The sequence below is a fragment of the Ornithodoros turicata genome, chromosome 3, assembly GCF_037126465.1.
Source record: "Ornithodoros turicata isolate Travis chromosome 3, ASM3712646v1, whole genome shotgun sequence".
Lineage (NCBI taxonomy): Eukaryota > Metazoa > Arthropoda > Arachnida > Ixodida > Argasidae > Ornithodoros > Ornithodoros turicata.
The window spans coordinates 77,066,810-77,094,766 of NC_088203.1; the positions used below are offsets into that span (position 1 = coordinate 77,066,810).

The window sequence follows — 27,957 nt, forward strand, 5'->3', positions numbered from 1 at the left end:
AGTAAGAGGGAGTCATCCGCATGTAATATAGATCTGCAGCAAATACAACACGACCTAATAAAAGAAGTAAAACTCTTTCGAGCCTTCCTTTTATTATTATCGTGTCGTTTTTCAGTGCGACGTATGCAAAGTGCGAATTATATTCGATATGTGTATCTTGTGTTATTACAAAACTGGGCACCTAGAAACAACAACTTTATTTGGATGAATAAGGATCATGCGGTTGGGTAAAATATGAAAGATGCAGATACAAATGCGAGATACAGGTATGTTGTCCCGACGGGTGCTCGGATAAAATCATGTTTTTCTGTGAGCGGATTTCGTAAAATAGTAAGAAAGCTCAAATATCTCTCGGTTCGTTTTTCGACCTTCTCGCCTCCCCTCAATTACCCTTTTGTTCGCTATGCAGGGCGCTGTCGGCATTAAAATGGGTACTACCCCTTTTGGGAACTTCAGAAGACACCTTTAGAGACAAATCTGCCACCGAAGCTGGTCATTTGTTGCAGTAATTAATTGGTTTCGGTTTAAATATTTTTGTCGCGGCTGGTCGCAGTGAGACGCAAAAGGACGCTATTCCACTCCCTTATCCACCAATGAATGATGTCCTTACACCAATGAATTACGTACGTTTGCGCTTCACCGCGACCAGCCGCGACAAAATATGTAAACCGAAACAATTATGTACAGCAACAATGATCCGCTTCGGTGGCAGATGTTTGTCTAAAAGGTGTCCATTGAAGGTCCCAAAACAGGTAGTACCCATTTAAATGCCGACAGTGCCGTGCTTTAGAAGTTATGTTTTTTTACGAAACTCATGTGAATTTTTATTTAAATAATGAGCGCCTCCCACTCATTCACACCGTGTGCAGATTGTAGATGGTGTCGGACAGATACTTGTAAAAAAGAAAGTTCGTCGATTGGTGCACCCGTTCGGCGAATTATTTAGTCCGGGGATTTAACTGAAGCACCCGGTATATTTCTCTCTTTGCTGTACCTAGGTCTGCAAGTATTTCCCGTAGCGGATCGTTGGGCCATGTAGAAGGGGCCAATGTGGCAGGTAAGCGAACTAAGTGTGGCACAGCTTTTTCTTTTGATCTTTCAGACATGTCGGCTTAGGCAGTGCGAACAACTTGGAATACAGCTTCATGCCCATAACCGTGCTTTCCGGGATTTGTGTTGGATAAATTACCCCGATGCTGTAATACGCGTCTCCCAAACTGTGTTCTCCCAAAGCATTGTTTTTCTGTGTGAAGTAGAGGTATAATAAAATTAATTTCTGTTTTTGGTAAGTATGACATCATATATAGGGTGCGCAATCTGCAATGGATCTGGCAATACTGCTCACCAAGGGTCGATTTCCGGGTCCTCGCCAGAGTTGCTGGCAAACTTCCAACGTTTATTTATTTTTATTTATTTATTACAGGAAACCCTGCAGTTCCACAACTGTAGCATTACGGAGGCATTACGAAAAGAGATAGAGAGAAAAAAAAGCTGAGTGAAGGGCGAGGACGCTCACGCTGTTGCATGGAGAGAGACGCCAACTCTCGATGACGTCACCTACTCTTGGAGAACCCGAAACTATGAAGCTGTGCGGCTTCTTTCGAAAATTCGTGCAAGGGCGGGGTGTTCACTCACGGAATGTTTATTTTGCGTATTGAGACTTTCAGCAAGAAAGCTTGTTGTAAGCTTGAGTATGACTGCGAGAAAGCTTGCAGCAAGCTCAAGGAAGAAAGCGAGAAACGGGTTCAAGTTAGAGTCACTTCAAGTTCAAGTAACACTGAGGAAGAAAGCGAGAAAGCTTGCAGCGCAGTGTGGTGTACCGGTGTGATTTCTGTGTAGAAAGGATGATGGTAATAAATTTTCTTATAACACCAAAGGAACGAAGAGTGAAGGAAAGGATCGATGAAACGCCCAGTGTTAACACACCCACTCGAGCCAGTGTTAGACTCCCTGCAACGGCTAGTGGAATATGCCAGTGGTGTTTCACGCTCACTACGGTTTAGCTTGACGTTACCAAACAGGTGTTCGAGCCGGAAGTGGACTAATGGTCCCTGTTGTCTCTCGAGACATCAGCTGCGGATTAGCGTTGTTCCGGTTGCGCGAGATAAACCAAACGACGATATCGAAATGACTAATTAAAAAGGACGTTTAATGGGCAGTGTTGAGCGGGTCGTCAGTCTTCCTTCGTAAATAATGGAACGCAATAATCGTTTCTATGGAAACTAATCGCTACTGCTAGCGCTTCTCCCGAACAACACCACGTGACCGTGGGTCGGAATCCCCAGATAAGTGAGTCAAGTGGGATCCCGCGCGGTCTCAGTTAGTGTGATGTCGAACCGTCTAGGTAAGAACAGTACTCACGCAACAGTTGATGGTACGAAGGCAAAAGTCGACACGAAGTCAACTTTTCTGCTTTGAATAGTCACTACACAACAGTTTGAGACTTCGTGTTGTGTCTGTCCCTTCGTGTTCCCTAGTCTCGGGACTTTACATTATGCATCAAGCTACTAAAGTTTATGCAGAAGACAAATTTCTCTCTGCTTAGTACTGACCATCGGAAGTTCCGTCTACACTCCAGGAAATACACGAACAACTGGAAAAGTAATCTTGGGACAACCTGTAAACTTGAATAAAGTGAACGAGTGGTTGGGCTTGCTGGTGCGACACGCTGTCGCATTAAACAGGTTGTTGGAAATCTGAGCAGTGTCGTTGTCCTTGTCTAGTTTTTAGCTCTCATGTTCAGTATACGTACAAATTTGACAAACGAGGGGGGCCGTGGGATCCCCCCCCCCCCAGCCAGGTAATACTGAGTCCTTCCTGGCTACTGACCCGGTTTGTAAACATTTTAATAAATGAATTAAGTCCCTGCTGGTATCATTACACGTGCGGTAATGTCGTATATTCGAATTTCGAATATATGTCGAATTTGGCGACCGCTAAAGATCGCCAGAAATTGTACTCACGAACTCAGCTTGACGTTTACCCCGCAGAAAGAAACAGTCCTGGAATCGCGAAATTAAATACTCGCGAATAACTTAGCAAACGACTGAATGCGCGATTCGCGAAAATTAATTCATCGCGAACAAGAAGTAGTTACTCTGGCGAACAGCTCATGCGTATCTGAAGGTTTTTTAAAGAAAATTGGGTATTGGGCACAACGAGGAGCACTACGAGATCTTACGGAAGGGCGTAAGGGAATTCATAACACACGACACAGAAAACAGGAAAGTGCCTTTCCTGGAATAGTTTAAGCAAAAATACATTGAGCGCCTAACAGGTAGTGGTCGAAAGTTTTCCCTATTGGAGGATGTTCCTGTGTGGGTAACGGGAAGCGCTGAAAACTCAACACAATAAGTAAAAGGAACAAGCGTAGTTTTCTCGAGTTAAAAAAGGAAAAGAAGATAACAACTGAACGAAACAAAGCGTTTTCACCGCATCCCTTTTGTTCTTCAACCGTGATTGCATCCACGCAGAAAGCACCCAAGAAAATAGCGGCCGCGGCCAGGATAAAGTTATGATGGACAGGGGTACAGAATATGCCGTACCGTTTTTTTGTTTTCCTCTCTCTCTATACCTTTTTGCCGCGTATAGGAGCACACTGATGCTATATTTAAGTCAAAGTTCATTTCTGTAATGTTGCCCGACTACTGCCTTTAGAAAAATAATCCTGCCGCATACGTTGTGAGGTGACGTGCATTTCCGGTATACTTTATCAATACCTATTAACTGTCCAGTGCTCGAAGGGCGCAGTACAACAAAACGAAGCGCTTCAGTCAAATCCTAACACCACTAAGATACGCGCCGAGAGTATTGCTGTAGTTCACAGTGTCCTTCAGATCTGCGGTTGTCGACTGTGGCTTATAAATTAATTAATTAATATAAATTCAAGCGAGTCTTACGAACGAACTCTGTCAAAGCTCTATGCGCCTTTCTCCTTGCTTTTCTTTTTTTCTTTTTTACTAGAAGTTTAATCGTGTCCAGGCGCTTTTCAAATCCTGCTCTATCAGTGAGTGTTTCTTCTTATTTACTGTATCTCATAAAATTTCGTACTAGTACGTACAGTTTGCACTACTTGTCCCGATTACGTGGACGCCCCAACGCGTAATCATAATAAGACTGGTCAGGTGCTTGCTGCACGTGTCTGTCAAGTAACACGCCTGTTTGAGTTTCCAATCTCCGAACGTTCATGACCATTATGCACCTTTGCTTATGCACAAACATGCCCCGAGTGCAGCACTTCCAACGGGCATTCCACGGCACCCAAGTCAGCATGAACTATATATAGTTCAATTCTAGTGAATCTAATGTGTACAACTGTCTCCCACCAAGAATTCTCCTTTGTTATTGCGCGGTGTCCCAGGACCGCCACCGGGATGCGTCTCTCGCAACTGGACTACGAAGCCGGTACATTGCAGACAATTGTATTGGTACCATTTCAGTGGGCAAACATCGCTGCACAATCCGTGCTTACAGCACTCCCAGACGAAACACCTACCCGTACACAGGGAAAGAAAAAGAATGATCGCCCCATTGACATCGAATCCACTACACGATACTCGATCTTCTTTAGAAGCAAGAGTCAAAATACACACAAAAAGAAGTATTCCTCCCTGTCTGTACGTGTCATGGCCTTCGCGTACAATGGAGCGATCTATATAAAAACTGCTCAAAGCTGTGCCACCTTCCACCAACAGTTCCTTCCAGTTCTGGCGCCATCGAACGGTTCCACCCTCCCCTCGCATTCTCCCGAACCTCCGGGAGCTCGCATCCCGAACTGGGACCCTTAAACTTACTCGCGCTCCTCTGCTCCCTCCAGCTCAAAAGTTGCTCGCAAATAGTTCCCAAAACTTGCTTTGTCCCTGTTCAAAAACATTCAATAATCCGTGCGCTGTTATCGCACCGCTCAAAACTATGGAAGCAGACTACAAGAAGAAAATTTGTGTTTGAACGAAGCAGACGAGAGTGAAGAGGGTGTACATACCCACAAAGTCCAAAGGACAGTTGCTTTGAGATGATTCCGATATCGCCACATTGCAAGAAGATTTGCTTTGGTATCGAGGCGTTCGTTTCTACATGGTCCCGTAGTCCCACCAAGCAACGTCCCGGCCGAGCACGCACAAACACACACGGAGTAGTTGGAAACCACTGCCTGATTCACCACCCCCGCCGGCACAGAGTAAAAACGGTACTCGTCCAGGAGTTCAGAGAGGAGAGCGGCCCGGCCGATAGCAGACGGCAAGGGGAAAACAGAGTTGTACGGTGGCGCCATCTAAGGAAGAAGGATGGAAACGGCAAAACAGCGGCGGAGTTTATAAACGAGCACAGGAAAGAAGAAAAAGAAGACGGCAGTTTTGGTGGGTATCGATCAGTTTCCGAGGAACATCGTGGCTTCATTGGGATTTTTCATTGTGCTGAATGACATTCTTCGAGTGCGGTCTCCTTTGGGAGGAGAAGAATTTTTTTTCCCTCTCTTTCTTCAGTTTTGTCGTGCCTGCGTTCGAGATAAAGTAGATATAAAGTGACCTGGGCAGTGTAGATGAGTAGGTACACTAGCTGTTGAGATAGCAAGCAGATGATACGTCGCACGAGAGAGGTTTCAGATTTGACATGAGGTTGAGGAATGCTACTGGCGACATATCGATCTGTCTGGGATCCAGCCCAGTGTCGGAAGCCAACGTTGCAGTACAAAATTTGAGTATTTTCAGTTTCTTTTTTACCTCCCGTTTAAGTTGACGGAAGCGGTGGCGGAGCAAGAAATTTGGCAAAAACATGTCGCTGTAAGTAGACTTCACTGCGTGACACCTGAGTATGTAAGGATGCCAACTTTACAGTGCCTTTGAGAACTGTTGCTGTCCTTTTCCGTCGAAAGATAAGCCAAGTTTACAACGCCGATACGTGAATATCTACATACGCGGTATCTTTACACACGGCAACGATATACATAATACACACCGCGGCCACATCGTGCCTCATTCGTTTCCTTTTTGTTCCCCACGTTGTGTGTTTTAGTAAGGGCACTGTCGTTCATTCGTTCTGTACGAGTCTTGGGAAGTACATTAGTCACAAGTAACATGTTACTGAGAAAGCAACTACATAGTTGGAGTAATACATTACTTTCTGGTCTGTCAAAAAGGGTTATGACATCTAATATTGTGTATACCCCAGTTGATCGGTTGCTCAGCGTATGTAGGGACGTTTTTCGCAATAAAGTGGGACAAACTTTACGAAATAGGAATTACTCATGTAGGGACATCTTACACATGTTAACCTTGCACGCTATAGTAGGATTCGGAACAATTGTTGTTAGGCTCGAGTTCGTGTTGGTGCCAATTCGGAAAGTAACTGTAGTGTAGTGTAGTGTAGTGTAGTGTAGTAAACTGTAAAGTTTACGTGTCTTGCCCATCGCTCAGGCTTGCCTATCATGGGTAACAGTAGTGTAGTCACTTTTTAAAATAACTTTTCCCAAGACTGTTCGATACAGTGCCTGAGGACGGGAGCTCGCAGAAATGGTGCATGCAAACAAACAAAAAAAAGATAAAAGGAAATTGTAGCATTTAGGATATTACATGCAGGTAACATTTAGGACTGCTGATGAAACCATAGAGAAAAGGCCAGCGATGACGTTGTAGGGTAGTTTGCAGGAAACACGGTTAACTCAAAAACAACTTTCCTGTTGTTTCCCAATGTTGTGTTGGCGCACCGGATGTTGCCTGTTTAAGGCATCAAATAGCTTCTTCCGTCATCCGCATGAAGAGATACAAATACGTGCAGTACAGTATTGTAATGAGGTTACTGCACTTGAGTTCAGGGACGTGTAGTTCGCTGTCTCAATGGGAAAATGTTGCACGACTGCCATCCTCTCCTGGATGAAGACACGAGAATTTCCTGGCCCATTATTTTGTCTGGTTATGAGGTTACGAACGCCAACGTGCGCTATATTCCTGGTATGGCGGTCCTAACTAGGCCTAACGTTAGCGACGAAACATGTCAATTTCGCGTAAATAATGATGGCGGAGCCAAAGTTGGAGCTGATTTTGCAGATGCGTACACAAGGATATAGTATACTCACAGTATGAAATTAAAGTAGTCTGTAAATTTTTTTTGTAACGATTGATTGATTGATTGATTATTTAAAAGAAAACCAGGGAGAAATTGAACTTGTCTCCTGACTAGTTCTGCTACTCCCAAAACAAAACAACAACCTATAAACAACCAAAAACAAACAAAGTACATTCCCCATCCCCAACAATTAGTGTGTTAGTACACTAGGTGCAAGTGAATAAATATCACTAGAACATGCAGAGAAACAGATACACACTAATGCAAAGATACACACTACAAATACATACTACAAAGATACACACTGATACGAGGCACTCGCACAAAATCCTAAAATATGAGTTCCATGCCGCAGCTCACAAGGAAGTTCTCAAGTGCCGCAAAGTCAGTGTCTCGCTTTCTTGGGTCCCACAGTCCGAGCACTTTCACCACGTCAAAACGCCTGTTGTCCAGGCGGTCGAGGGTATACATCAACCTAGCCCTTTGTGGAGCATACTTTGTACAATGCAGCAGAATGTGCTCAGTGTCCTCCACTGTCGCACACACTGAACAGTCTGCAGAGTCTGCCCACCCAGTCTTGTGGAGGAACTGTTGACCGTACGGGACATTCAACCGAAAACGATGCAGCAGCGTCTCAATGGGCCTCCGTGTACCGGATGGGAACCTGTATTTCCCTTCCGGGTCGATCTTGAAGAGGAGAGATGATCGGCGATCAGCTTCCTGCCACTGTTCCTCCATACCTGCTCTTGAAATGGACTGAAGTAGCGATTTCACGTCTGCCTTGAAAAATGGCACCACATAGTTTGTTGACGAAAAATGTGCTACGTCCGCTAATTTGTCTGCGGCCTCATTACCCGGTATGCCAATGTGGCCAGGTATCCACTGGATGAGGACGTCATGACCGGTGATGTACGATCTTGCATATTCTTTCAGTATGTCGTGAACAACTGGATTAATACGTCTGCCGGTCAAGAACGATTGTATAGCTTCAAGTCCAGCCTTGGAGTCACAGTAGATAACCCAGTGAGCCGGTATCTCCCTTGCGCCTATATAATCTATTGCCATTTTAATCGCAACTAACTCAGCCATGGTCGACGACGTGCGATGCGATAGTCTCGCGATCCCTTCCCTACTATGCTCTGGTACCACAAATGCAGATGCAAATCCTGAGGTCGTCGTCGAGCCGTCAGTAAAAATCTCCGTCCTGTTCTTGTGATTGTCCATTGCGGCAAGGCAGTACTGTCGGATCGCCAAGGTTGGGTGATGTGCTTTTTTCTGCAAACCTGGTACGGACGTGCAAACTACCGGGGGTATAAATGTCCATGGAGGATGCAACGCCGTTTCCTGTCTTTGCGCCTTAGGAATTGTTCGGTGGTGTTGAGCGATCGCATTTGAAAAATTAGATTTTCGGTGGACTAATTGTCGTGCAAGCGGGTGTTTGTAGTGTGACGTGCTTAGCCGCGCATAATGACGGACTGATTCCTGTGTCCGCAGCACAGCGAGCGAAAGTTCTCGGGATTCTATTGTGGTTAGAATATTAGAAGTGGCGCACGGTACACCAAGACATATCTTCAGGCCCTTGGCTAGTGCACTCTGCAGTGTTCGCTCTGAGGTGTCAGATATACCATGTAACACCGGAAGGTGGAATGCAATCATCTGCCGAATGAGAGCTCTGTGTATGGCGAATAGGGATCTGGTCGACAGTCCCCAGTGAGAACCTGCGGTATGACGCAACACGTTGCTTCTCGCATCGGCTCTTCCTTTTATATATTTGACATGAGCAGCCCATGAGAGTTGCGCGTCGATGATTACTCCCAGAAAGCGATGGTGAGATACTCTTGTTACTCGTTGCCCATTTAGATGCAACTGAAAATGCTTCAATTTCTTTCGGGTGAATGGAAGGAAGACCGTCTTCTCTGCTGAGATGTCCATTCCTCTCTGCATTAAGAAGCCTTCAGTTACGTCTAGGGCATTTTGAAGACGTTTTTGTAGCGCAGGCATCTGCACTCCGGAGCCCCACAAACACATATCGTCAGCGTAGATGGTAATATGTACATTCTTTGGCAGCAGCTGTGGCAGAGATGATAAGACCACATTAAACAGTAGAGGACTCAGTACGCCCCCCTGTGGGACTCCACATGTGAGAGCATGATTATCACTTGCACCGTTCTCCGTCCTCATGTAAACAGACCTGCCCTGGATGTAGTCAGCAATCCACCGTAAAGCACGCCCTTGGATGCCTTGAGTGAAGAGGTCGTGGAGCACGTGACTGTGGCTGACCGTATCGTACGCTCTTTTAATATCCAGAAAAACTGCTGCAGCTGTCCGGCCTTGAGCGCGCTCATGTTCTACATACGTGACCAAGTCCAGCACGCTATCCATTGTACATCTGCCTTTACGAAACCCGGACATGGAGTCAGGGAAAACGCAATGCGCTTCTAGGAGCCACTCCAACCGACTCAGGACCATTTTTTCCATGATCTTGCACACACAGCTGGAGAGACTGATGGGACGAAACGAATTGACGTCACGAGGGGACTTTCCGGGTTTGAGTAGAGGAACCACTCTAGAGACTTTCCATGACGCTGGTAGTTTGCCTTCAGCCCAACTGGCGTTCATGATATGCAGTAAGGTCGTCTGAGCAGTTGGGTCCAAGTTAACCACATGCCTATATGTAACACCATCAGGACCTGGCGATGACTGGCGAGCCCTTGATTTCAATGCAGCCTGGAGTTCCGCAAGACTGAAGTCGAAGTCAAGTGCTTCGCACTGCGCATTGCGAGTAAAGCACATGGTGTCCGTGACCTCTTTCACAGATGTTTGATGCACGTTAGTTGCAGATGCCACTGACGGTTTAGCAAGTGACATGCAGAATTCATTAGCCACCGTCTTCTCGTCCGTATTTCGATAGATAGCCAATGCTCTAAACGGGTATGTCTGGGTAGTCGGCGTCCCAAGCGTTCTAATGATCTGCCATACTCTCGTTGTAGGTGTGAAAGGAGTCAAAGTAGAGCAAAAGGTTATCCATTGTTGCTGCGACAACCTTTGAAGATGACGGCGGATGACCCTCTGTAAGCGGCATGCTTCGCGATAGTCGGCACGGCTTCCAGACCTACGGAACCTCCTTTCAGCCCTGCGCCGTATCGCCCGTAGTCTCTCGTATTCCGCGTCCACCTGACGATACGTGTCGGGAACTGTGACAACCTTGGTTGCAGCCTCAGCTGTGGCCTTCACCGCAGCTGAGAATTCTTCCCCTGTAGTTCCAAGTACTAGTGTAGTGCTACTGAACACTAACGAGCAGAGGTGGGCACCCTCACGAGGGCAGGCGAGGGTGAGGGATCCCTCACCCTCACCTCACGGAATTTGAGGTGAGGTGAGGGGCAATATTTTGAGCGATGCTTGAGGTGAGGTGAGGAAAAATCTTCTTAGAGCAAGGTGAGGTGAGGTGAGGGAAAATTTTCTTAAAGAATAGAGAGGTGAGGTGAGGTGAGGGAAAAGTTTTTTTACAGAAAGCTGAGGTGAGGTGAGGCGAGGGAAAATTTTCTTACAGAAGGCTGAGGTGAGGTGAGGTGAGGGAAAATGTTCTTAAAGAAGGCTGAGGTGAGGAGAGATGATGAAATATTTTTTCGAGGAGGCTGAGGTGAGGGAAAATTTTCTTAGAGAAGGTTGAGGTGAGGAAATCTTTTGAGGTGAGGTGAAGCTAGGAAAAATTTTCTCAGGTAAGGCTGAGGTGAGGGAAAATTTCCTAAAATTGACTAGGTGATGACTTAGATTATTTTATGATAGGTCAGCAGTCTACAGTGTGCCCCAGAAACTCTGCAATGATTTCTTTTTCAAAGAGAGTGATAAAAGAAAAACTAGCGCTATATTCCCGCTACTTGAGTAACAAACGCGAGCTACGTCAAAGGTAGAACCGGCTTGTAACGTAAGTAGCGGAAGAGATAGGTTCACTCTCCTTAATTTTCTCGCTCTCTTAAAAAAAAATTGTGCAGGTTTGCCAGGGCACATGCTTGCCAGGTTGCAGAAATGCTCTTGTATCGGGAGCATAGGATCCCCAGTATCTCAAGAAATTTGGGGCAGAAGTGAAACTCAGCACGATTCCTTTGCAGTAGAGCAATACATAGGTCTCACTGCTGATTATCCATAAGTCATGGAGAAAACCTTGTTGTGATATATTAAGTATTGTGATATATCAAGTATTAAGTACTGGTGGCACACAGGAGGTACAATGTATGTCTGCCACCTTTCCTTTATTTTATTGCCTAGCTGCCATTTTCCTCGGCATTCTGACTGTTTGAAAGCTCCCATAAGATGACTGGCCAGTCAACTCGATAGAAAACATGAGGCCGTGGATATAAGCTCGCCTCTAAGTTCCATAACGGTCTGAGCAGTGAATCGTGCACAGACATGAGCAGATACTTATCTAAGAGTGCAATGCCTAGTCAGAAAGGCCCTTGAACTACCACGGGAGTTTTCAAGCTGTCAAAGCTTCCTTCACGTTGTGATAATTTTCCAATAGCAGAGAACAATATGTATGTACTTTCATACTGTGTACTTTCATGCTCTTTTGTTCATATTCTCTGGGTGAAAATAAAGTTATGCCTGTATGTTAAAAACGTTCTCAGTAAATGAGTGAGACCTGAATAGGCTGAAGATACTATTGGGTGAATACCTTCAGGGAGGGCTAGCAAATATTTCAGGTAATATTCTTAGGAGAGCTGAAAAAATCCTAAAAATGGCTGGGGTGAGGAAAATTGCAGTAATTTTTTTAGGTGAGATGAGGTACATTTTCAAATAAGGTGTTGAGGTGAGGACATTTTTTAGAAAACTTTCTGAGGTGAGGGAGGAAACTTCCTGAAGAAAAGGTGAGGTGAGGAAAAAAAATTTGAAACAGTTTTGAGGTGAGGTGAGGTGAGGAAAATTTTCAAAACCTTGTGAGGTGAGGAAAAATTTCTGGAATCTTTTTTGAGGTTAGGGGAGGTGAGGAAAAATTCCAGAATTTTTTCTGAGGTGAGGTGAGGTGAGGACAAAGCTCCGTTCGGAAAAACTGAGGTGAGGGCAAAGACCGTGAGGACTTTTGCCCACCTCTGCTAACGAGACCAGGCAACAACATGGCGGTGAAATTGCCAGGTCAGAGCGAGAGCTCGGGCTGACCGAGGCAAGGCTATTTATTATTCGCGCCTTGATGTGGTAGCGCTGGCAATGCCGCCACAGGGCCTCCCCCCTACCCAAGCGCTGGAAGCTGGCGTATAGAAACGAGCTTGGGAGCCCAAGTGACTTGTCGGGGCGGTCTGAGTCGGGGAGACGGTGGGGAAAGAGCAGCCGGAGTAGTGAGCGGACCGTGGAGGATGAGTCGTGGAGTAGCCCTACGGAGAAGGAGGGCGGCAACGGTGGTACAGCGTCGACGTATGCCGGCTTAAGCCGTTCTAAGGCAACAGTGTCCTCGCGGCCGTTCAGCTGAATGGTGTAAAAGTTGGGTGAACGGCCCAGCACGAGGCGAGGGCCTGTGTAGGGCGGTTGCAGAGGCTTCCGTACAGCGTCACAGCGCGCAAAGACGTGTGTGGGCAAGGTCGGGATGCTGGAAGGCCGAGGGCACACGCGAGGGCCGAGATGTTGCTGGACGAAGGGCGGCCATAGTACGACGGAGCCGCGAAACGTAGTCAACTGGTGAGAGAGCAGTGCTGCCTGGCAACGGGCAAATGAGATCTCTGGGGAGGCGTAGGGACATGCCGTATACCATCTCGGCGACGGCTGCTCGCCACCAAGCGCTCGAAACACTCTGTGCTGGTTTGGACCCCTGAAGTGGCAGCTGCCTTCCAGGCAATCAAACAGGAAATCGCTTCGTCGTCCCTTCTATTCCATCCTCAACACGACGTGCCAACGTCCATCATGGTCGATACATCCATCACAGCTGTCGGCGCCGTCCTCCAACAACGTATCTCTGGTGCTTGGCGCCCTCTAGCATTCTTTTCACGCATGATGAAGCCCCAGGAGACTCGCTACAGTGCCTTCGGTCGCGAGCTCCTGGCCATATATCTCACCGTCAAGCGCTTTCGCCATTTCTTGGAGGGCCGACAATTCACTGTATTCACCGATCATAAGCCCCTCGTCTACGCATTTTCTTCGTGCAGCACAAGCTACACCCCTCGTGAGACCCGCCACCTCGCATTCATCTCGGAGTTCACCACAGACGTTCAGCACATCAGTGGTGCAGATAATGTGGTCGCGGACGCTCTCAGTCGCGTCAACTTCATTGGGCCAACCTGTCAGTCTTCACTCCTCGACGCACTGGCCCAGGCCCAATCATCCGATCAAGAATTCGCATCTTTCAGAAGTGACCCGACGTCTTCCTTAACCTAAGGAGGATGTCGACCTGCCAGGCGCTACACATCCGGTCGCGTGCGACACGTCACAAGGTCGACCCCGCCCATTTGTACCGGCGGCACTTCGACGAGAAGTCTTCTCGGGCTATCATTCATTATCCCATCCTGGCATACGCGCAACTCAAGAACTCATTTCTCGGCGCTACGTCTGGCCCCTCATGAACAAGGACATCAAGCACTGGGTTCAAGCCTGCATTCCGTGTCAGCGGACCAAGGTTCACAGGCACACCCTCCTTCATCCTTCTCAGTTCCCCGCGCCAGACAGCAGCTTCGCTCATATCCACATCGACTTGGTGGGACCACTCCCAATATCATCCGGCTGTCGTTATATCTTCACCGTCATTGACCGCTTCACCCGTTGGCCTGAGGCTGTACCGGTACCCGACGCCACTGCATCCACTGTTGCAACCGCCCTCTTGAACACCTGGGTGTCGCGCTTCGATGTACCCTCTATCATCACGTCAGACCGAGGTCCCCAGTTCGAGTCCGCCCTCTTCTCTAGACTCGTCAACACACTGGGCTGCAAGCGGATTCGAACGATTGCCTACCACCCGGCGTCAAACGGCCTCGTTGAGCGCTTCCACCGACAGCTCAAGGTTGCCCTCCGGGCTGCTCCTGAAACACCCTGGCCAGAAGTCATACCGGTCGCGCTCCTGGGGATCCGTTCCACCTTGAAAGCTGACATGGGCTGCGCCGTCGCCGAGATGGTATACGGCACGTCCCTACGCCTCCCCGGAGATCTCATTTGCCCGTTGCCAGGCAGCACTGCTCTCTCACCAACTACCTACGTTTCGCGGCTCCGCCGTACTACGGCCGCCCTTCGTCCAGCAACATCTCGGCCCTCGCGTTTGCCCTCGGTCTTCCAGCATCCCGGCCTTGCCTCCTGCACACACGCCTCTGTGTGCTGTGACGCTGTACGGAAGCCGCTGCAACCGCCCTACACAGGCCCTCACCTCGTGCTGCGTCCAGGTCCGTCAGGTATTGTTCGGGTCACCACTGTAGTGCTACTGAACACTAACGAGACCAGGCAACAACATGGCGGTGGAATTGCCAGGTCAGAGCGAGAGCTTGGGCTGACCGAGGCAAGGCTATTTATTATTCGCTCCTTGATGTGATGGCGTTGGCAATGCCGCCACACTAGCTATCCTCCATTTTTGGAGAAATTCTGGTGTCATGGCGGCCCTCATAGAGAACGGCAACCAATGAAACGCGCCTAAGTTTCATTGGCAGGTCAAGCCTCTTTTTTAGGCTCCACCTAATGGCAAGACTCCCTTTTAATACACGGCACTGGTCCCAATGTACTACTATGTATAAAAGTCACAAGCGCTGGCAATGCAGCGTCCCTCTTGTCGGGTGGCGAAGTACCCAGCACTTTTACGATGTCAAAGTTTCGGTTGTTCCATCAGTCGAAAGAAGATTTCACACTGATCAGAATATATTCATAGTGGCCCTTCAAGATGCATATTTGGAACAATGGACAAGAATGTGCTCAGTGTCTTCCACGGTTGCACAAAGTGTACAGTTCACTGACTCCCAATTTTATGGAGGAATTGGCGCCCGTGTACGGGACATTCAAAGGAAACCTGTGGAATAGCGTCCGACCAGTTCGAGGTAACGTGCGGACAGGACACTGGATTTCAGCTCCGAGACCACTAGATGCAGCAGCGAGGGGTGCGCTGTGTTTCCAAAAGGCGTCATATCCAGAAGGCATAAGTGTACCGAGAGGAGGGGAAAGGGGGCCTTGCTCTCCCCTCCCCCTCCCCTGGAGATTCAAGGTCACCTGTGAAAATTGTGCACCCTTTATTCATAGGCCGTCTGATTTTTCCCAGATGTCGTAAAAATATGAGCCTCTGAAAACACGCACAGACCGCAGCGTCCGTCTCCAGGAAAAGAAGTGAAAAGCTCCCCCCCCCCCCCCCACACACACGCACCTGGAAGCACTTCCCGCTTGGAAAAAACGCCCATGTAAGAAGGTGAAAAACACTGCGCACTCATGTCTTTACGACAAGAAGTTTGTCCCAGCGAGTAGGGTGGCCGCCTTTTCCGTCCGTAAATACGGAACACGGTGGGGGGGGGGGGGGGGGTGATGCTTGCCGCTACTGGTGGTACAAAGCTATCCAATCAACTCGCGGGAAGCTCTCCACCAAAACAGTGACCAAAAGTTGACCTAGTTATTTCAGACTTCAACAACAACAATACATGATGACGATGAGATGGGGTGTTTCACCACGGTGGTGCGGTATCCTACCCCATTGCACGTGGAACATTATGTGAAGATGATGGAGGGAGGAAGGAAGGAGTTCTTTCAGACTTCAAATAACTGAGCGTTAGGCGGAAAACCAGTGAAAGTCGATGGTAGTCAGGACACGCCGAAAGGCGGGACAAGCAGAAAGGCCCCTGTTTGGCCGGCTGGAATGCAACGTCGCATTTTTATTGGTCCAGTCAGTTTCATTTGCATTCTGCACAGCGCTGTGCGAACTATCTCAAACTATGGGCGCGTTAAGTATCGGCTCGGGAGCGCATGGAGCGCGATCCTGTTTACTTTTATTCTTTCTTTCTTTATTATGAGTTGTAAGAGAGGTTAGCCAAGCTAGGGCTACGGGACATCTCCTTTTGCGGAGTGTGGCCAGTGTGGCGTTTCCGCGCTCCTTCCCACCAATCCGAGCGCTTCTCGCGCTCACTACTCCTCTCCAGTTGGGATCAGACAGCCGGATCGGAAGACGGCTCTATCGGAAAAGAACATTCAGTGACACCCAGAGGCCTAGAGCAACACCACCTAGATACAGAAAGCCTGCGCGCTCGTCGACGTGACGTAATAATTAAGAGTCAGCCAATCAGGATGGTGTCTTCAACGGCCGTAGCCAACCACGAACATGCTTTCAGAGGTCCTGGCCATGGAGAAGAACCACCGTCGTCTACGAGTTGTGATTGAACGTCCCCGCAAAGAGCTCTCAATCTGACTTTCTCAAACTGATTTTCTGGAAAGCGTCTTGCACTATTTATCTAAAGATTTAGGTCTGCCGGTTCCAGGTGAGCTGCAAGCATTTGCGGGTCCTTGAATTCGCAGAACGGTGAATCGCAGTAGCAGACGAATTCTGACTGTGAATTGAAAGAGGGAGAGGAGGCAATGCGCAGGCTTTCTCTATCTAGGTGGCGTTGCCTAGAGGCGCTTTGCACACGCAACGTGCACACATCACGTGCACACGGAACGCTCTCTAGGCTTAAAAACCCTTTTAGCAGAGGCTCCGGGGAGAGAGGGACAGAGTGGACGGAGAGCGCTCTGCCGTTGTTGTTGGGTCCTCCCACACCTCCCTCCTGTTTCTTTTTTTTTTTTTTATGTTTCGTCTTGGATGGGATGAAGTGGATTGTGAGGTACCGTATCAAATTCTTTAGACTTGAAAGCTGAGCGCTGGGTACGGAGGGTTCTAATAAAAGATGGAGGTTGTCCGCAGTATCTTCATTTGGCTCAACGTAGCTTTGATTGCTCATATTAGCTATCGCTCACTCTTTGGCGACGATGACGCAAACGAAAAACTCGTAAAGTTTTTCCTCCGACTTTGCCAATTTCCGAACATTTTATGCCCGGATTACACCTTCGCCCGGAAACCAAACGCAAACCTTGAATTTCCAAACTCTTCGGGTGAAATCCGGACAAGCGGCAATCTGCTTAAATTTTCATCTGTTCTAGCACTGGGGTAGAGTATCGCCTGTTGCGATGAAACTCCCAAACCGAAAATAAAGTTGTTGTTGTTGTTCATCTGTTCTAGTGACCTGTTGTATTTGAACACTTCGCGTCACACATGCCAGAAAATTCCGATTGTGATTTTTTCCTTGCGCGTTCATGCCCGTGAGCGTCTGTATCAACCAGTTACAATGTAATGAAAATGATAACGACGAAACTGTTTATATGCTTCGGATGTCGCTACGGTACGCACAACCTGCGCATCCGAGCGTGGAGCGTGGAGCTTTCAGAGCTTAACCCAGCTGCCGCCAGTGTGCGCCACTGCCGCTGGTAGTATGCACAATACAGAACTTTGGTTTTGACCTAACCCTTCTCTTGGAGACAGCCGGCCCGGAGTCCGCTTCTTTCGCATATTATGGAGTCAACAACGAAGGAATGTTAAAAGTTGAGTCTAGTGCAGGAGGGCGCAAGCAATACTAGTAAAAAAACATGGAGTGTAGCAGACGTAGCAGACGCTTCGTATAAAGCAAGCGAGGCTTCGATCTTTTCTTTTCTTTTTTATTGTTATATTATGGAATTGTAAGAATGTGCATTTGAATAATCCCAGGCATGAACTCTACAGTGCTCTTTGATTTGATTTGATTTGATTCTCAGTCAATTCAGTTACATACAATACATACAGGCCCGCCTAAGTCCGAGGACATATGTCGGCACAGTTCCCCTAGAAGTCGGCCCAGGACGCACATTTCCCCAGGGCGTCAGTCGTGACGTTGCCCACATACGTGAGGCCAACAACGGCAAGCCCTTTCACCATCACCACCACCACCCGAGGACTTGTAATTATAACACTGGGCCTGGCGTCAGCACTCAGCAGTGATTGAGAGCATAGTTACAGATGGTGCAACCGAATGAAAAGTGCATCCTTAAGGTGCATGCGTAGAGTGAAAATTATACAGCACACAGTTCCCGATAGATTAGTACACTAAATTGTAATAGAGAGAGGCCTGTCACTCACAATACCTGTCTCTCACTACCACACTAAAAACTATGTTTTTAAAAGAGAGCTCTGATGTGGTGTTTTAAACGAAGTCGTGACTGGATAATACACGGTTCATCTGGTAGGGTATTAAAAATGGCCGGAACATAGAATCTGCATACGGCAGTAGGCTCCATACCGAATCAGGGAGTAACTACAAATCGACTACCCAATTTTCTAGCAGGTCGTTTCATCACATTAAGGATTTTGAACGCATCAGAATATAAGTGTTTTAACACAACAGTGTACCTGAACAAATTTTCGACTCGTGGAAGTTGTACAAAGGCAAACAAGTCAGTGTCACCAGGAAGTGTAGTAGGGGAGACCGGGGACAGTTGTCACAGTATTTACTTCTAACTTTGCTGTGACGAAAGTACGTTCGTCAGTTTGATGAAACCAAGACTGGATTTTATTGCGATCTTTTGGCAACAAAACGCACATATTAAACTAAAGCTGGCTTCCAAAAACAGTTTATAAAAGACATTTGCGCGGAGGTCGTCAAGTGTGACAATACGCTTAGCGGGGCAAGTTGTCACACAGGCTGGGGCAGGTTGTCTCAGCTTCATTTTCTCGTAATCTCTATTGTGGAGGTGTACCGAATGAAATACCATTGGAAGTGCACATAGAAAACAAACTAGCCGAGCAGAGAAGAACCTATTATCTTAAGCATTACATTTTATATTTCCACGTCTGTCCTAGCTGTACAGGATTCATGCAAGCTAGGCATTACTGGCTGGCAGACCAGCATTGTAAATGTAAAAAGCGGCACTAAAGTCTTACACGATCTCTAAGATGTGCTAAAAAAGCAACTGAAGCACTTTCTCGTGGATATAGTTGGAGCACGTGACAACTTAACCCGCCTGGTATGGGACAACTGACACTTACATGACACCCGCAATGACTTTACCTCAGCAGTGGACTTAACTCTGGAGAGTATTCCGCTGAAAATCCGTGAAAACATGTCCGAAAGCTGATAAACACTATGAACTCGTGCATTAGCTTTCATATGTGTCGTGAAAAATTTGAAAATTGCAAGAACGGAAAATTTTACTTATTGTGACAGAAACGAGACTTGTGCTGTGTGCACCTTGCCACACTTTCCGTGACAATGAAGGTTTCTTCAGTTAGTGGTCGCCCGTGCTGCTAACAAACAGCGGAAAAATGGCTCAGCTCTCTGCTTCCTTTTCTTTAAGTAGCGAGTGCGACAACTCTCCTACCCTACACCATGCTTTTCAAGCGGCCTTTTAGCACGTAGTTAAACTTATTTATCCGTGCTTCATTGCAGTGGCTGAATTCTGTAATGCCATATCGAAAGACACTGTATCCCAAACTCTGAAGTATAGTTCTGATGCTTGGTGGAGTAACATTACGTAGCCCTCATAATACATTGGAAATCCTTCTTCAGTCCTTCACTCTGTACGCAGACGACATCTGCGGCACGTAAAAAACAATAGCCACCAAGACAAGCGGTTTTGTAAATGCTCTACGTTGCATTGCTGAATCGTCGTGGGGCCCTTCATGCACTGACCTCCGTCACGTGCACACAGCGTTGATTCTGGGCACATTACGGTACAGCCTGCCTATTCTACATGGAGTCAGCGTATCCGGAGAGCGTGAGCTTCTCAATATTCAGGCCCGAAGCCTCCGCGTCTGTTTGGGAGTTCCCAGGACGACAGAGACTTACCCTCTCCTGGCAGAGGCACGCGAAACGCCAGCAGGCGTCTTACGGGATGTGGAAACACTTCGAATGTATGCGCGTTACCTCGCACAGCACTCCTACCATTATCTTCGGCTAATCGATATTGACTGTCCGGACTCTAGCTTTGGCAGCGCTGTTGACCACCTGAAACTATTGCTCCCCACCACACCATCAGTGCGTTCCTATGCTCCGCAAATGTGGACTCTTCGCAGTCCTCCTGTATGTGACCACATTCCTGGTCTTCTGAAGAAAAACTCTGTGCCTCCCGTTGTTGCTCATCAACTTACGCTGGAGCACTTCAGCTCAGCTTTCCCTCAACGACTCCCTGTGTACACCGATGGATCAGTGTCTCAAGGCGGTTCAACAGCAGCTTTTTACGTCCCACATGAACACCCTGAAGTGGCGCAGACACTCCCCAACGAAACGTCATCTACCGAGTCCGAGCTCTTCGCCACATTGACCGCGTTCAACCATATCGAACCAATCTGTGGCCTAGACACCATGATAGTCGCAACATACAACCGGCGGCTTCTATCCTCGGGTCATAGCCTGTGTTTCCAATGGGTACCCGTCGCACCGGCCAGCATGGAAACACCCGCGCAGACGCCTTAGCACGTCGGGCATATGGGGACGTCCCCGTCAATAACTGTCCATTAACACTTTCAGACTCAGCATGTCGATTACGGACACGCCGAATCCGCCACAGCGGCAGTTTCGAGAGGGCGTTGTCCAATTACACGATCATCTCCGGTCCATCGACCCGTCGACGGATTTCGTTGCCACACACCACTGCTCGCGTCGAAAAGCGTTCATTCTGCACGGACTACGACTTAATTTCGCCAGGACACCACTGCTTCTCTATAAAATGAGTCCTCTCTACTCGCCCAAATGCCCCACTTGGGCTGTTGAAGCTGATGTTCCACATCTTCTTCTCGACTGCAGCAGATTCGACACCCCTCGAGCCACGCTGAGACGACGCCTATACTCGAGCTGCGGTGCACGGGCTTTTCTTTGGCCACTCTGCTCGGCCCAGTACGGCATCCCACACAGCGGTCTGTGAGAAAAGCAGTTTTCACGTTCCTCAGCGACACAGGTCTCATGAACAGCCTGTAAACTCATGTCATTGCCCTCACCTCTCACACTCGTAAGCATTACCCTCATCCCGCAACGTCGCAGCGGACGCTCTCTCACGGGCACGGATTTCCGCCATCACGTTCCCGACCACTGTCGACTACGCTTCAATTGCGCAAGCTCAAGACCACGATGCTGCCATCCAAGACCTCATTGCCTGCCCTCAATCGCTGTCCATCCACAAAATTCCCTTCCCTGGAACGCCTCACCATTTGGTATGCGACGTTTCCACCGGCAGCCCACGCCCCTTCATTCCACAAGATTTTCGACGACACATCTTCGACGTCTTTCACTCCATGCACCACCCAGGAATCAAGGCCACGCAAAAGCTCGTTGCGACTCGCTTTGTCTGGACCTCGATGACCCGAGACGTCCGCTATTGGGCCCGCTTATGTTTGGCCTGTCAACGCTCAAGAATTCAGCTCCCGTGGCTCAGTGGTTAGCGTGCTGGCCATGTCACGTCGAGACTGGGAGGTACCCGGGTTCGAATCCCGGTGCCGGCTGTGCTGTCTGGGGTTTTTCCTGGGTTTTCCTCAGACGCTTTCAGACATATGTCGGCACAGTTCCCTTAGAAGTCGGCCCAGGACGCACATTCCCCCAGGGCGTCAGTCGTGACGTTGCCCACATACGTGAGGCCGACAACGGCAAGCCCTATCGCCACCACCACCACCACCAAGAATTCAGCTCCACGCACTTTCGCCTCCCTCACCGTTCCCTACACCCGATGCTCGTTTCCGTCATGTTCATCTGGACCTGGTGGGTCCCTTTCCCCCATCTGCCGGCAAAGCCTACCTTTTGACCTGCATTGACCGTTTCACCCGCTGGCCGGAGGCCATTCCCATCGCCGACATAACTGCTGACACGGTGGTGCGCGTCTTCCTCTACACTTGGGTGGCCCGCTTCGGCGCGCCCGCTCAGGTTCAGGTTCAGGTTCAGGTACGCCTAGACCCTTTAGCCGCTATAATTACCACCGACAGAGGCCGCCACTTCACCTCCCATCTGTTCGTAGATATGTGCCGTTTTCTCGGTTCCCAACATCGACAGGCGACGGCTTATCACCCTTGCGCCAATGGCCTCGTGGAACGGCTCCACCGCACTCTGAGGACCGCCCTGCGCGCACATGACGACCCCAACCGCTGGGTGGAACGTCTACCCCCTCCTTGGCGTCAGGCCTGCCATCAAGACAGACGCGCCTGTCTCACCTGCTGAGCTCGTACATGGCGCGCCGTTAAGACTACCAGGAGAATTCTTTGACCATGCAACTCTTGCCCAACCCGCTCCTGACCTTCTTGACTACGCCGCACGCCTGCGGTCGTACTGTGCTGACTTGCGGCCGCCGCCCACACGGTCCCCTTCGTCCCGTCCCGTCTTCATTCATCCGGCTCTTCATTCCGCAACGCATGTGTTTCTGCGGCACGACGCGGTTCGTAAACCGCTCCAACCCCCTTACGACGGCCCTTTTCCCGTCCACTCTCGTCAAGCGAAGACCATCACCATTAGGCTTCCTCATCGGCTCGAAGTTGTCTCGGTGGACCGTGTGAAGCCTGCCTTTTTGCCTGCCATCACTCCGGTGCCCGAACTTTCTCGCGCCTCGTCCCCCTGCCCGCCTGTACCGGTCCATCCGCCACGTTCGGTGCATTGGGCACCCGGCACCTTCTGTCCGTCTCATTCCTCGCCGGCTTACGGTCCAGGGGGGGGCTGTAGCTGACGACGATGCTAGGTCACGCCCCCCGTGACCAGTCAAGCTCATCGGGCACGCATCATCATTCTTCCACCCGCGTTCATTAAGTCGCGCTCTTGCCCAGTAATCTGGCTATTCTTCCTGCTGCCTGTCCTCGACTCCTTTCGTCACGACGCGACAACTTTTCTAAAGTCATCTTTGTCTTTAATCTATCGCATCTTGCTTTCACCTTTTGCTAGTTTATCCTTAACTTCCAAATTCTTTTGTTCCCTTTTTATTTTACTTTTATTTAATTTTCTTTCTTCTTTTTTTTTTCGATAAATAGCAAGCCTACATGCCGTTTCGTTGACCTTTCCTCTCCATTTTCTTCTTCTTTGTTCTAATAAACATACCCCCCCTTCGTAGCCTAGAGCACACTTGTAACCGATGATCAGTCCAGGACACACTGTAAACGTATTTTTATTCGCGATGTATTAATTTTCGCGAATCGCGCAATCTCTCATTTGCGAAGTTCTTCGCGAGTGCTTAATTTCAGATTCTGGGGCTTTTTCCTTCCGCGGAATAAACGTCGAGCTATGTTCTTACAGTTATTCACGATTTTTTAGCGGTCACGAAATTCACGATAATTAATACATCGCGAATAAAGATACGTTTACAGGTATCATTGTTAAAACAGACTCCTAAATGTTTGACACTGTCTCTTCTATACACTTCACTAGCTTCCCCCTTCAAATATTACCAAAGTACTAAAGTATACAAAAAGTTTATATTTTTCCATCCCTTACAGGAGCTGCAGAAAGCCGGCGAAGCCTGCCACGCTCTTTATATCATTCGCACCACCGTGATTCGTTCTATAAGGACGACTACTTATCCTTACTAACGTGTACCTGCTAGGAGCTCAGAAGGCACTTCAATACTACAGTTTTTTCAAGCCAATCAATTAACCTGCCTATTAAAATGCGCCATGCGAAGTGATTCATTCAACAGGTGTATAAATATCGCAGAATTTGATTTTAATAGTCGCGATCGTGCGCAACGGTGGCAATGCCCGCAACGAGCCGACCAGCCGCTCACGTCATCTTGATGCCACTAGGTACAGCGGTTGGTTTAAAGAAACGTCGTCTTCTATTTTTCACTCGGAACGACTAGAGTCACCAAATAGCGGAAGAAGTGTTTGTTTCCGCTTTTTCTTTTATCAGATTTATCAGGTTTATCAGATACATTAAACGAACATTGGTCTACAGACACCGTTCAAGGCATGGCTCAAGGTTACGCCGTGAGATTGAGATGGCCACACTCATTGAGAAGTCCCCAAACAACGTTAGCCAAAAATCGGTCAACCTGTCCCCGCCCGAGCTCGCTTTTGTATCGCGCGACATTCCGGAGTAGATGGATTGTGAACATAAACTTCCGTTGCCAGTTGAACGCTGTTCTGTCCGTGTCTTCTTTTTTTTTATAGCGCGTTCCTTATCGTGATTATTGTTACTGTTGCTCTGGTCGTGTGGCGGCAATGAATGTAAACACAGCGTAAACGTCAGTGTAAGGGCCAGTTCTCACTTGACGACGCCCGACGCGACGTCGCGAACGGGCGGCGGAAGTAGAAGCGCATTTCGGCAGCCCCGTCAGCGCGCACGATTTTCATGTACCCACCACAGTGGCATTCCGTCGTCCAAAGCAGACGAAAAATCAGGAGGCGTGGCCTTTCTGTGTCACCTAATTGGTCGCCAGCTGTCGTTCTCGGCAGCTCTCGCTGACGTCGTGAAAGAAGCTTGGCATGAGAGTTTTTTTTTTGGCTCGACGTCTCTCCTATCCCGACTCCGGAAATGCGCGTCTAGTTCCGCCGCCCGCTCAAAACACCAGCTCCGGTGGCGCAGCGGTAACGCGTGCGCTTGGAGACTGGGAGGTCCGCGGTTCGAATCCGCGGGCCGGCTGTGCCGTCTGGGGTTTTTCCTGGGTTTCCCTCAGATGTGTAATAGGCGTATGCCGGCACAGTTCCCCTGAAGTCGGCCCATGGACGCAGCTATCTCGCTATCAGCTATCTTCCACTTCACCCTTTCCTCCTCTCCACCATCTTTCCCTTCCCGAGAAACATGCCGCCTAATCAGGCAGGCAGACCTCTCGGGTTCCTCCCAACGACACTCCTCCTCCTCCTCCCCCCCCCCCCCCGCTCACGACGCCGCGTCCGGCGTTGCCAAGTGAGAACTGGCTCTGACGTCAATGTAAACGTCAGCGTTGCGTCCGTCTGCGAACCGACGCAAGACCCTTCGAAAGCGACTGACGCATAGGTTCGCCGAGTCCAATTTTTGGACGGAGCGACGCAAGAAATGGCGGTCGTTGCCCCGGTAACCATGCCACCGCGCACTCTTATCTTCTTCTACTTCACTTCATGTAGTCGGCTGGAAGTTGTTTCTCGTAACGCAACGTCGAAAAAGTGCTGACGTGAATTGGAAACCCATCCGTCCGTCACACAGAGACGCTGACGGAAGGAAGGTTTGCGGAGTTGCCACTCAGGAGTGGGAATCATTCTAGATTTAGCGGAGCCCGGAATGGAATGGAATGGCGGAAACTGTCCTAGGAATGGGAATGGAATGGTCTGGCTGCCCCGGTGGCAGTTTTGGTTTCAACGTGCTGGTATCTGCCCTCGCACCTTTTGCACTGCACATGCACACGGTCAAGAGTGAAATAACCTTGTCTTTGTGCTTTTTCCGTGCTTGGTAATGTCAATCTCCTCTAGCACTGCTAGACCTGCCAGTATGGTTACCGATCCTCTTCTTTTATTGAGGGAATTAATGGAATGGAATTGGGTTGCCAAGCCATTCCAGGAGTGGGAACTGACCATACGTTTTCATTCCGAGGAATTGAAAGGAATGGAATTATCGAAAATCTCCATTCCTCGGAATGGAATTGGAACGGAATGAGAGACCCCATTCCGCAACCCTGGTGCGGACCATGCTTTTAGCGTTGCTTCAGTTCACGCTTCAAAACGATCGCCGCATCGCTCTGATCACTAATTCACCCATCGCTTCGATTATCAACTTTGTTAGTCATTGTGCTGGGGGTGTTCTTGCCGATACCTTGCCAGACACAATCCAGTGAAAACTATCGCAATGCCGTCGCTGGCACGTCGCGGCGGCAGACGTTGACAAAAGATAAACTGTTGACAATCCATTGACTATGGCAAAGACCAACAGAGCCAAGTAATGTCGTAAAACCACCACAATTTATGGTCAACTTACCAATCATCGAGCTGAACAACGAGAATTAGCCGATGCAGGCTACATAACATGGACGACACAAACACGCCAGCTGCTCCGGCGCCTGTTATTCGGTTACCACATGGTGACTGACAAAGCCGGTTATGTTTGTTATCGCCGACATGTCAAGCATATCACCGTACAGCGTACAGCTCATCATTCTGCATCTCTGCAGCAAACGATGGTACTGGTAAATGAATAATACTGGTGCTAGCGACGGATTTGCATTGAAAATGCACGTGTATAGTAAGAAAGCAAGCGAGAGAGATAAGCCTGCGAGATGCGCAGTATAGACCGTTGCTAACAACCGTTCCTCGGACTCCGGTCCCTGGTCCTCTATTATTCCTGGTGTACGGAATGACTCTAGTTATTGGACTAACATCTTTGTTCTTTCCGGTGGTGGCTGCGTTGTATACTGTACTCTGTAACAGATCTCCTTCCCGTACAAAATGATTCGAGGCCTATTGAATCTTGGCTTTCTACTTGGCTCATGCGCCTTAGTATTCGCATGTTTCGTTGTATCTCCTTTGCCCCCCTCGCTTCATAATGACTGCACATCCTCGGACTGCACAGCGTACTGCACTGTGGGGCGTACCGTTACAGGACCGGGTATTGTCGGGAATGGGCCGGCCCATTCCCGACAATACCCGGTCCTGTAACGGTACGCCCCACACTCCACTTCCTGAGTGACACAGACGTTTTGTATAAAAGTGGATCACGTAAGGTAATTGGAGTAGATTTACACTTATAAGGTGTGTTAGCCTAGTGTGGCGACGTGCTGCATGATCACGTAAGTGTGGACGTAATAAAAATAATAATGGTGCCGTGATGTTACACGTAAGGACCACAGAAGAACGTAAGGACACCGCAGCGTACGATTTCGGGCGGCTAATTTCGACCACCTGGGGCTCTTTTGACGTAAGTGACAGTGGTGGTGGTGGTGGTGGTGGTGGTGGTGGAAGGGCTCGCCGTTGTCGGCCTCACAGACGTGGGCAATATCACGACTAACGCCCTGGGGGAATGTGCGTCCTGAGCCAACTTCCAAGGGAACTGTGCCGACATATGTCTGAAAGCGTCTGAAGAAAACCCAGGGAAAACCCCAGACAGCGCAGCTGGCACCGGGATTCAAGCCCGGGTACCTCCCAGAATGAAGTGACGAATTCTCTGCATCACTGACGGACCACCAATGACATCGTACTTCTTCTTCTTCATCTTCTTTTCTTCTTCTTTGGCGTCTTCCCATTCTTCTTCCTTTTCCTTCAATAGAAAAGCAACTCGATCTTGTACTTGGCTGATATTTCCTCTTTTTCTTCGAAGGAACTGTACAATTACCTCCCGTTTTTCAATATGAGCGATCCCTGCATGCACCTAACCTATGTCCTGCGTGGAACGCACGTGCCTCCAGTGCCATGTCAAGTATGCCTCTGCTATCCTGGGATTCCTATCAGACCTCAAACTCGTAACGTTATCAATATCAAGTCCTCACATTGATTCTTTCACAGTATTTGTTCGGTCAATGAACAAAAGAATAAACCGAGGGTTGCTATTATCTCTTCGCGGTTCTCTTCGCCGATACTACATACTTGAGTGTCGTGTCGTGTTTTTTCTTCGTTGTATGTATCTCCTATAATCATTCCTCAAACTCAAGGAAACGCCTCAATCCACGATCTCGCTTGCTCACTCCCCTTCTGTTCCTTTGTTACAGAGTGGCATGGAACTTAGAATAAGATTACCAGCCTTGGGTAGTAAACTATGATAAACGTAACTTTTAACTGTAACTATTTACCACTTTTGGTAAAAGTAGCAGTGAGATGTCACTGTAATTAACTTGCTCAGGTTGTGCCAAATTTTACAGCGACAGCTGTGTATACACTGTTTTCTCGTGGACGCCGCCATATTGAAAGTGCAGCGCCATCTAGCAGGGGGAGCACGGTGAAAGCTGTTTACCGCCCAAGCCAGAGAAAGCACATGTGCCGTGCGCTTCCTCCCTGGTATCCTGATGTCGCTTTCCTCCTCTCTGGCTTGTGCTGGC

The 27,957-nt window shown here is 48.7% G+C and overlaps 3 protein-coding genes across 4 annotated transcripts in view; 1 reads left to right on the forward strand and 2 right to left on the reverse strand.

The window, feature by feature from the left end:
* Positions 1–27,957, reverse strand: part of LOC135388659 (protein madd-4-like) — a 247,901-nt gene that overhangs the window by 218,235 nt on the left and 1,709 nt on the right. For both annotated transcript variants that reach the window (XM_064618353.1, XM_064618352.1), the window contains exon 2: positions 4,982–5,491. In XM_064618353.1, the coding sequence (XP_064474423.1) occupies positions 4,982–5,269 (288 nt within the window). In that variant the 5' untranslated portion in view covers positions 5,270–5,491. The remainder of the gene's footprint in view (positions 1–4,981; positions 5,492–27,957) is intronic.
* On the reverse strand, positions 7,390–8,283 carry LOC135389692 (uncharacterized). Its single transcript, XM_064619726.1, has one exon. The coding sequence runs from the start codon at positions 8,281–8,283 to the stop codon at positions 7,390–7,392; it is 894 nt and encodes a 297-aa protein (XP_064475796.1).
* LOC135389693 (uncharacterized) lies at positions 22,111–22,698 on the forward strand. The gene has a single exon (XM_064619727.1). The coding sequence runs from the start codon at positions 22,111–22,113 to the stop codon at positions 22,696–22,698; it is 588 nt and encodes a 195-aa protein (XP_064475797.1).

Excerpts from the sequence above, each read along its gene's own strand:
- LOC135389693 (XM_064619727.1), top strand. The coding sequence starts at position 22,111 with ATGACGACCCCAACCGCTGGGTGGAACGTCTACCCCCTCCTTGGCGTC.
- LOC135389692 (XM_064619726.1), bottom strand. The coding sequence starts at position 8,283 with ATGGACAATCACAAGAACAGGACGGAGATTTTTACTGACGGCTCGACG.